The following is an 11281-nucleotide window of genomic DNA, read 5'->3' as shown; positions in this document are numbered from 1 at the left end:
GCAACTTATTTCACTTATTTCACTTATTGTGCACTTGTTCAAGACAAAAATAACCGTATATCATTGCATTTGTATATTAAGCGAGACAAAAAGGAGAGAAAGCAATATGAAAGTACTGGTAAGTAGCGAAAACGAGACATTTAACATGCGCGCGGCGGGCAACAGTGAACAAACAAGCAGGGAACAGCGATGATGAATGACGAGAGGAAGGGGCAGTACAACTCTATAAAACAGAAAGTAGCATCGAAATCCGTCAGTTGGGACACTAGAAAGTGACAGAAAAGGACAGTACCAGGTATCAAAGATGAGTGCGCGCTCATCCTCAGAATCTTCTTCCACAGTGGGGGGCGCACCACACCTCCTCGCAGCGATCTCCTTCGTGCAGCCCCAGACGTCCTGGAGGATCGACTCATCGAGGCGATTGATGGACTTCATATAGCCCCTGGTTGCCGCACCAAAGTTGGTGTCGGAAAAGGCCTTTCGAGAGTTGCTGATCTTGCCTGAGGCTTTGTTCATACTGTGGGGGACTTTGACAGCATTGCCTTTACTGTTGACCTCCAGTTCACTGATGAGCGTCTTGTCACGGCCGATAATCTTGAGGGCGCGTTCCATCTGATAAATACGTCAGTCACGATATGATGAGGGGGTAAATGTACATGCCGCCGCAGTGGCGAGGCTAAGAGCGCCCTTCGCATGCGTGACCTTCCTGTGGCTCTCAATGGCGCCCCAGGTAGCACACCTGTGCTGTACGAGGACTTGAACAAGGAGTTCCGACTGAAAGGGTTTCTTGAATTGTCCGTCCTCCGTGATGCTACCATATAAGAACCCTAGTTTGAAAAGTAAGTTGTTTGCGAAATCTTCGCGGTCTTGGTCGGTCTGGACATCATCCTGTAATGACATGAAGTGTGTGAGTGCGGTGACAGCGGTAGTGCCCATGCCATTGCGCCATTCTGATAGCCGCTGGGTGGCCTAAGAAGAAACAAGAACGATCAGATACGAATTGCATCAAAGATCACTTACTAATGCCATGACAGGCCCATCAGTAGTCACCTTGTGCGGTATGTCCTTGTACACCGCGTCCCAGGTGTCCTGCACAGTAGTGCAGAGAACTGCCTCCAACTTGGGAAGAGCCCAAGCCCAGACCTCATCTTGATCTCCGATCGCAAAAATGAGAGTGGGGATGAATACTGCACTCCATCTAGCCACTGCCCGAGCACCTCCAGGAAGGTTCTTGATCCTGTAAGCAGAACGGGGGAGAATCTCCACCTCGACAGAGTTCGACACGGCGCCAGAAGTAGCACTCGAGATACTGGAAAGACTGCGAGTATGTGTGACGGAAGACTTTGTCCGCTTAGCCGCAGGAGCTTTGTGCTTGACGCCAACATTAGTCTACATGATTCGTAGTTAGTATGATTTGAATATTAATAACCGAAGCTTACTACCGCAGATGTGACCCGCAAGGACACTGGTTCAGATTCGGTCTTGACCACCACAGGTTTGCTGTGCCCCACAAATTCAACATCGGATGAAGGTGTATCTTCCTCGATGACGAAGTCATCATCGACCATGAAGTCGTCCCCAATCTGGTCGTCCTCGATCACGTCGTCCTCGATCACGTCGTCCTCGAGCAAGTCGTCCTCAGGCAGGGCATCCTCAATCGCGTCATCATCGGTCAGGCCATCCTCCATATCTGCGAGTTTGCGCTTGACACTCGTCGCCAGAATGGTAGAGTGGGATGTTGAAGTTCGAGCGAGAGCTGCAGCTCGACGGATATCAGCATCGTAATATCCTCGGGGGACCTGTGTAGAAGGAGGAGGCTCGAGATCAGATTCCATGTCAGTGTCGGATCCATAGTTAACGAGGGAAGCTACTACTGGGGGGGTCGCCTCAACATTCATTTCATCGTCGGAAACGTCAGGCTGAATTGCGTTGATCTGTCGAGGAGTCAAATTGGCATTGCGATGGGATTGATTTGTTCGTACTGAAGTATCAGGGACCTTAGAATAAATCTTGACGCCCTGGTGATGCGGGCTGCGTTGCTTGAGGAGACAAGTGCGTTCGACCCTAAAGGGGAGGTGAGTACAGCAAAGATCTAGAGGTATGCGCGGCAACGCGAAGCGCGAGAAAGCGCAAGTGCGCGCAAGGTACGAAGGCGCGGGAATGCGCGCGCGTATTAGCGCGAAGCGCGGGAAAGCGCGCGCGTGTAAGCGGAAATAAAAGAGACTAAGCTTAAGTGATGATATAAAGCAATATAAGAAAAGATAGATGCAAAGTGTAGACCAATAGACTTCTACTATGTACTGCTAAGTAAATAGTGGGTGATAACTAGTAAGTTCAAGGGAAAAGTAAGGTGTGAAAGGTAAGTAAGTAATAGTATGTACTGCTGGCGCTTATATAGCGCGCCTAAGCGCGGTCATGCGGAGCCGAAGCGCTACCGAGTAGGTATGTAAAGATATATATAAGTGAGAATTCATGATAAAAATAAAGGTGGAATGATATGCTAATAAAAGAAATGGAAATATACGCACTAGTAATACATAAGAAAGAACTAGATAATTAAACTCACCTGAGCAGCTATTGGTTTGGACATACGGGCAAGGGCTTGAGAGCGCTCAACTGATTCAGCCAGATCATCGTCTGCAAACAGGGTCGTAAAACGATCTGCCACGTTGTCAGCCCCAGCATCGGCGATAGTATTGATGGGCGTGAGTGGGGCACCACCGCTACTGATAGTACTCCCCATGGTAAGTTTGGAAGAGGGAGCAGTACTGGAGAAGTCGGAAGGCATCGTAGATGGTCTTTTCCTCAATGCGTTGGAGGATGGCTTAGAACCAACACTGGCAGCGGGAACTTCCGTCCTCCAACCCGGGATACGCTGGACAGCAAAACCAAATTTTTGAGGACCTGATGTAGTGCTATCATCATCATGCACCATTAAATTGAAGAAGAAAAGAGCCGTTTCAGTGAGATGGTGCAACATAGTTGAGAAGCAAACGTCTTACACATCAGCAGACTTCTTATCGTCATCACGTGCCATCGTTGATTCATCGATAAGACCCGCTGCTTCGATTGCATCTCTTACTGGCGTCTTCACTGGTAACACTTTCCTCTTCTCCTTCTTCTTGCGTGACCCCGGCACTCGCACCTCTTCCTCTGCATCACTCCCAGGATGGTCGACGTTAGCACCGGCTGCTAATTTACCTCTAGCCCCACCACCCTTGCCATTAGCGCTAACGGCCTTATCTTCGGCCATAGTCAAGTTGGAGGTCTCCATGACTTTTACAGCCTTTTTTACGGGGCATGGGCGTGGGCGGGGACGAGTAGGCTTTGGTGCATCAACACGTGCGGCTGCTTGGTCTGTCTCCATTTTTTTCTGAAATACAGCAATGCAGTTATGTCCTTCATGAACAGCCATTTCACTTGCCCTCTTTTCCTCCTCTACACGCTGATCGTCAGCGGCCTTTTGAGCTTTGGTACGTCTCTTTGTGTGGCCTTCGCCCCCGGTCAGGATATATCCTGGGTGCTGAGTTGCATTTTTAGCTCGAGTCGCCACACGCCTCGGAACCGCGCTGGCAAGCTGAGACATGGTATTGATGGAAGGTTTGGGAGGCTGGAGAACGAGAATACCCAACCAGTGGTGGCGGACGACAAGGTAAGTTTCGTCACAATTCTTCAAAAATTGTAGCCTAAGCTGACTCTGAATTCATACATATGACCCTACTTTGCTCTGACGTACCCACTAATATACTAGCGCGATCTTTTGCAGTCGCCGTTAATATTGGGAGTCTCTACCATTTTTCAGGCACTCCGGATAATATCAGTCCAACGCTTTGCCTGTGAGACATCAATGTCATGGTTCTTTGACACCTTTCCGACGAGGAGATAGTCTACTAACACTCCCCGCACCGTTAGTACTAGTTTTTGTTTGTTGGCGCAGTGAGACTGAGGTATACCACCGCTTTTCCAGTGTAGAAAGCTTTTTCGGTACAGTTTGCTCGTGTCCGAGCCCCAAATCTGGCCTCCATTATCAAATTTGTCACATTGGTACTGGTGATTATGGACGGTTGCACCCCAAACCTTGAATCTAACGGTTAGCCTTCAGAACCTTCGTCAACATCCAGCATAGCACACATGCCTCCCCGTCGTGCTCACCACCTGCTTCAGCTTCCATGCCCAGTTCCAGGATGTTCACGCTGGTTTCGAAACCAGTCAGGTCTTACACAACACAGGCGCTCGCTTCACCCAACTTTACCTGTTTCAGCACCGTCCCCTCAGGATCATCCCCGGCCATCTTGTTCACCCTCCCGCCCTCGAGATTTCTCACTGCCCCCTCCGGATTTTTCACCTCCACCCCGGTGTAGAGACTCGTGTGTCTCATGGTGTGATATGGCAGGTTTCACTAGGAAGTATACAGCACAAACTCGCAGCGTCATTCTGTGCGCTACCCACAGCTATCTCTATATGACGCGCAGCTTTCCCACGCAACGCGCGCCATGCGCGCACCATTCCCGCGCTTCGCGATGTATACGCGCGCGCGCGTTCCTGCGCTTGCGCGCCCTATGGCGCCAGCCATCCAGAAGCATCCATCCACTGTCCACCAAGCTCCCTAGTGCGTATATTTCCATTTCCTTTATTAGCATAGTTCCACCTTTTTTTTATCATGCATTCTCACTCATATATATATTACATACCTACTCGGTAGCGCTTCGGCTCCGCTTGACCGCGCTTAGGCGCGCTATATAAGCGCCAGCAGTACATACTATTACGAACCTACTTTTCCTACTTTTCACTTACTAGTTACTACCCACTTACTACTTAGCAGAATATAGTAGAAAGCTATTCCTTTACATTTTGCACTCTTATATCTCCTATCTTGCTTTATATCACTACTTAAGCTTAGTTTCTCATTTCCGCATACTCGCGCGCGCTTTCCCGCGCTTCGCGCTAATACGCGCGCGCGTTCCCGCGCCTTTGTACCTTGCGCACACCTGCGCTTTCTCGCGCTTCGCTTAAGCGCACACTTCTAGATCCTTGCTGCACTCACTTCCCCTATAGGGTCGAACGCACTTGCTTCTCAAGTAACGCAGACTAGGCAGCGCGCGACCTTACAACTTTTACAGATACAGTCAGGAGCTTCTTTTGTTCCTCATTGTATTGTTGTTTCTACAACTGGAGCCCACTGCGAGGGGAGCAGTCAGCAAGATCTAGTTCCGCGCATTTCGCGCATACAGGTCAATATCTTTGCATTTCAAAAGCTAATCATTTTCTAGTCATGCATTCTCGCGCCTTGCGCGCGCGCAATATTAGCACGCCTGTGCGCCTCGCGCGCGCACCTTTCTCGCACTTCACACTATTTAACGCATAAAGGTCAATCTCTTTGCATATTCAAAAGCTAACCAATTTCTAGTCACGCATTCTCGCGCTTTCCCACCCCTGTGCGCCTTGCGCGCGCACCTTTCACGCGCTTCAATGCCCTTCAGAATGCCCATCCGCGGCACAGCAAACGCGCCCAAGTTCGATGGCACTACAGACAACCTCGCCGAGTTTATTGACACCTATGAGCAGCTCGCTGATGATGCAGGACTCCAAGGACTCGACCGCATCAAAGGTATTATCCGCTACCTTGAGCGCGACGATCAAGAACTATGGGGCGGAATGCCCGAGGCGCAAGTAAGCGATTACGACGCCTTCTTAGATGAGGTGAAGGTAATGTATCCTGGATGGGACGGTAAAAGGCGCTACGCGCTCGCAGCGACTTGCGCGCCATCGCGCGCGAATACGCTAACAAACCAATGCTCTCTTGCACAGAACTAAGCAATTACCTGCGCGCATTCAGGAAGATTATGCAGCCACTCATGGACGAAGACCGTATTGGAAAGGCCGAACGCGACCACTTATTCATGGAAGGAATCCCTAGCGATGCTCAGGCGCAAATCCGCTTGCGCCTTATGATCAAGTTCCCTGACCACCACCCATACGACCCATACCCATTCATGGACGTCTTCGCAGCTGCGCAGTTCCTATTACCTGCGCACGCTTTTCCCGCGCCAAGCGCGCCAGTTAGCGCGCCCATAGTAGCACCAATTGCCACCTTAGTCACAGCAACTGTGCCAGTGCAAGCTAAAGTGGCTAAGTACAAAGATCAATACCACGCGAGTCGCGCAACGCAGGATACGACCATTAGCGCTAACGCAACAGCTGGACTCTTCTATCGCGCACCCTCAGAAGCTGTACTTGACAAAAGGCCACCAGTTCCTATTCACGCGCCTCACGCGCGCGCCTTTCCCGCGCCTTCGCGCGAATCACGCGCACCTCAACCATTAACTGCACCAGCATGCAAAGCCATACCAGAATGCACCACCTTAGATCACGAACTCGAGCGCGCGCTTGCTAAGCGCAACCAGAAGCACACCACAGGCGCCTCTTCACCTTCACCATCAGCATCATCTCCTTCGCAATCTCCATCATCACCAATCGCATCGCTAGTCAGGGATGACTCTAAACATCTATTGCACACTAACGCGCCAGTTGAAACACGCGCGCCTATCGCTATCGCATCGCGCGCGCCTATCGCCATCACCTCGCCAGCAGTCAGGGATGACTCTAATCATCCATTGCACACTAACGCACCACTAGAAACATGCTCGCCCCTCGCTATTGCATCGCTTACGGAAGAAACCTCGCCAATCGCACCATCGCCATCACCGCTATCACCACTCGCATCATTAGAGGTCAGGGATGACCCTAAACATCAATTGCGCCTTAGCGCGCCTATAGAGGAGCCTCCTACCGCATCAGAGGCTCAAGTTGCACCTTGCATCAACCAGAGTTTGCCTCTGGTAACTCCAATTGTCACTAACGATTGCGCGCATGTCGCGCTTTTTGCTTCCAGTGACTATCGCTTGCCAGTACCGTAAGCATCCGTGCATCATGCTGCACATCCACCAAGCGGAGCATGTCTCAGGCGACCCTGGCGCAACTCAGGCGCACCATATTGCGCCTGAGGACGCGCAATGCGCGCGCCTCGAGGTATTGTATATTTACCCTCATCTCATTTCGCGTTTTCTGTCTCTTTCATGTTTGAAGCTCTTAAGGAGCTATATGATGATTCCAAACACTTTAATTTCATCTTCTCACCACCCCTTGTTCACGCGCCATGATCACGCGCATCGCGCAATACGCGCGCGCGTTCCCGCGCCTCGCGCATTCATAATTGTAGCAGAGTTTTCATGCTATGTGTTTCTATCACTTCTCCCCTTTTAAATTGCATTTCTTTCATTCAACACAAGGTATATTACAATCAGTCATCCAGGCGCGACTTAGGCGCGCGCCTGACACATACATACGCGCCTAACACCCCTATCATCACCTTTAACTTCGCACTTCCCACATTTATTCACATTCTTCGCGCTTTTGCTTACCATGTCAATTTCATTCCTGCGCGCCTTGATGCGCACTATTCCTTTCACCTATGCGCCTATTGCGCCTTGATATACCACCCTTACAGCCCATTTGCGCGACATTTGCGCCTAATTCCACACTATATACATTTCTCGCTAACACATTTGCAGAGAAATGGCCATTCCTCGCGTGTTCGGCCAATATAATCAAATTCGCGCGAAATCGCCCCAAGGCGCGCACATCGCGCGCACCCTATCAGCTTGTAGGGCGCCCTACACCCCTTGCAGCGCCTCCCATTGGCGCGCCTTCAACCTGCAGCGCGTTGTGCAGGAATTCATTCTGCCAGTCACAAGCCCCCCCCAAATACGCCAGCCTTGCGCATTCCAACCCTACCTTGGGTAAAGCGTCAGCTCGCAAGAGACGCGAAGCGCGCTAGTCACGCGCGCTCGCACGCGCTCAAGGAGGAGGATCGAGCGCTTCAGCGGCGCATCAAAGGAGGAACATATACCAACACTGTTTCATAGGATATTGTTTGTTTTACCCTGGGTTTCGTCCAGTGCTCTTTCATTTCATTTTCTCTCATTATAACACTGTCCAAAAGACTAATAACACACTGATATATGCATATAGGAATCACCTAGAAGAAAAACAACCATAGATCGTGCCCACCTAGCTCAATAGTATATTTCCTCTTCGCACGCATGACGCGGCACCATGCTCCTTTTTACCTTAGAACGCGCACATATGCGCGCAGTCTTCCCACGCTCACGCGCATATACGCGCAATCTTCCCGCGCACATACGCTTCATGCGCGCGCGGTGCGCGCTTCCCGCGCCTTTCTCATAGGAAGGTGTAGATGTTGACAGCTGCACGAAGAAGACAAGTCGGATAGGACATCCGCAAAGTTTACCATTTTCCCTTCATATTTTCACTTATAGTTTTACTCATGCTGTTCAAACCTTTAGCAACTAATATTTAGCACGCCTAGTAGGACTTGGTTTGGACATGGATTGGATTGCTCCTGGACTGCGCCACTTCGCACCATCCCCACAGAATACAACACATGCGACACTCATGCGCGTTCTCGCGCCTTGCGCGCGCGCACTTTCCCGCGCTATATGGATATGCGCGCATCTCGCCCACGCTTTGCGCGCCACATCCATATCACCCTTGCATCATCGCCCCACACCCATGGCACATTAATCACATCAGAGTCACCCTCGCAATCCACCATGCTACACTTCATTCCCGCGCCTTCACGCATAGCGTGCGCACATTCTCGCGCCTCGCGCGTAACATGCGCGCAACTTCCTGCGCTTCACACATACCATTCTTATGATCACGCATTCATCGCCCAACAACCAAAGCATCGTACATGCATCGCACATGCATACTATCACGCGAAACCCTCACCACACACGCGCTGAGTGGGGACACTCAGAATTTAAGTCCCTGGGAGATGTAGAGACTCGTGTCTCATGGTGATATGGCAGCTTTCACTAGGAAGTATACAGCACAAACCGCAGCGTCATTCTGTGCGCTACCCACAGCTATCTCTATATGACGCGCAGCTTTCCCACGCAACGCGCGCCATGCGCGCACCATTCCCGCGCTTCGCGATGTATACGCGCGCGCGCGTTCCGCGCTTGCGCGCCCTATGGCGCCAGCCATCCAGAAGCATCCATCCACTGTCCACCAAGCTCCCTAGTGCGTATATTTCCATTTCCTTTATTAGCATAGTTCCACCTTTATTTTTATCATGCATTCTCACTCATATATATATTTACATACCTACTCGGTAGCGCTTCGGCTCCGCTTGACCGCGCTTAGGCGCGCTATATAAGCGCCAGCAGTACATACTATTACGAACCTACTTTTCCTACTTTTCACTTACTAGTTACTACCCACTTACTACTTAGCAGAATATAGTAGAAAGCTATTCCTTTACATTTTGCACTCTTATATCTCTATCTTGCTTTATATCACTACTTAAGCTTAGTTTCTCATTTCCGCATACTCGCGCGCGCTTTCCCGCGCTTCGCGCTAATACGCGCGCGCGTTCCCGCGCCTTTGTACCTTGCGCACACCTGCGCTTTCTCGCGCTTCGCTTAAGCGCACACTTCTAGATCCTTGCTGCACTCACTTCCCCTATAGGGTCGAACGCACTTGCTTCTCAAGTAACGCAGACTAGGCAGCGCGCGACCTTACAACTTTTACAGATACAGTCAGGAGCTTCTTTTGTTCCTCATTGTATTGTTGTTTCTACACCGGCCATCATCTCCCATACTTCCTGATCCAATTCAAGAGGATGTACACAATGATGCAGAATTTACTGACACGAGCGAGCGTTGCTATCGCACATACCATTCAACATTAAATGGTAAGTTTCATTCAAGTTTGAGTACTCCGTTTTTGACTCAAATGTACGCTTAGGACGACCATGCGCGGCTGATGGGACATTTCTGCCATATGGCACCCCTCCGACTCCTGTGCCATTGAAGGCTCCTGATGATTGGAGCCCATATCGCACTAGGATTGAGTTTGAGGCGGCAGAGTTCGCATTCAAAAAATGTCATATGTCGGCAAGAAATTTGGATTTCTTGTGTGACCTAATGGCCGCGACTCTCGCAAAACACCACGACACCCCTCCATTTGCTGATCACAAAGATCTGCACAATGTCATAGATGCGACGCAGCTTGGTGACGTCCCTTGGCAGTGTTTCTCTGCTCAATATACAGGAGAACGACCTGAGGTTGCCCCACCGTGGATGGACGATGAATTCGAGGTCTGGTATAGGGACCCCCGCGCAATGGCGCACAATATCATCGCTAACCCTGACTACAAGGACGAAATCGACTATGTACCATATCGTGAATACGATGCATCGGACGCCACACGCCGATGGAAAGATTTCATGTCCGGAGACTGGGCATGGAAACAAGCAGTACGTCTTCCATCTCTTTCTGATATCGCTCGTAAATAGTATAGCTAATATTTCATCAAGGACACCATATCACAAGATCCAGAAACACACGGATCCGCTTTGGTCCCAATTATTCTCGGTAGTGACAAAACTACTGTCTCTGTGGGCACTGGTAATAACGAATACTATCCCCTCTACGCCTCGATCGGTAATGTACGCAACAACGTGCGACGCGCGCACCGTGATGCTCTTGTCATCATTGGTTTCCTCGCCATACCCAAAAGTACGTATATTCATATTTTAAATTTCGTTTTCCGTCATCTGATCTGCATTTCAGCTGACAGGAGTCATTCTAAAGATGACGCATTTCGGATATTTCGCCGCCAGCTATTCCACAGTTCGCTATCCGTGATTCTCTCCAGCCTCAGACCTGTTATGACCACGTATGAGGTCGTGCGCTGTGGAGATGGTCATTTCCGGCGCGTTATATATAGTCTAGGACCCTACATAGCGGATTACGAGGAACAACTCGTGCTATCCTGTGTTGTCAAACATTGGTGCCCGAAGTGAGTATTGGCACTTGCAGTCAGTATCCATTCACACTAACAATTTGTGTAGATGCATTGCAGTTCGCACAAACCTTGATGGTGGTGGCATCTACCGCACCCGCGAGTTTACTGATTTCTTGATCAACGAGCTACACGCAGATGTATTGTGGGATGAATTTGGTCTTATTGGTGATCTCGTCGTGAGTGGAACAAGCCGCTCTTCAATACCAGACTAATCTATTTTGTGTAGCCATTCACTAATGACTTCCCCCGAGCTGACATTCATGAGTTGCTGTCGTTTGACCTTCTCCACCAGCTCATTAAAGGGGCCTTCAAAGACCATCTCGTTGATTGGGTATCAAAGTACCTCAAGGCCGTACACGGGACCAAACGATCAGAGGAGATCAT

General features: G+C 50.1%; 1 protein-coding gene across 1 annotated transcript; it reads right to left on the bottom strand.

Moving 5' to 3' along the window:
- Positions 1-303: 303 nt before the first annotated feature.
- F5891DRAFT_910315 (uncharacterized protein) lies at positions 304-612 on the bottom strand (the record flags this gene model as incomplete). Its single annotated transcript, XM_041373612.1, has 1 exon — positions 304-612. A coding segment is annotated over one exon (309 nt), but the record flags the coding sequence as incomplete, so codon positions are not given.
- Positions 613-11281: the final 10669 nt, after the last annotated feature.

Source organism: Suillus fuscotomentosus, assembly GCF_016647785.1.
Source record: "Suillus fuscotomentosus strain FC203 chromosome Unknown F5891scaffold_448, whole genome shotgun sequence".
In the NCBI taxonomy this organism is placed as follows: domain Eukaryota; kingdom Fungi; phylum Basidiomycota; class Agaricomycetes; order Boletales; family Suillaceae; genus Suillus; species Suillus fuscotomentosus.
Note: the sequence above shows the minus strand (reverse complement) of the source record. Positions and strands in the feature narration are given on the sequence as shown.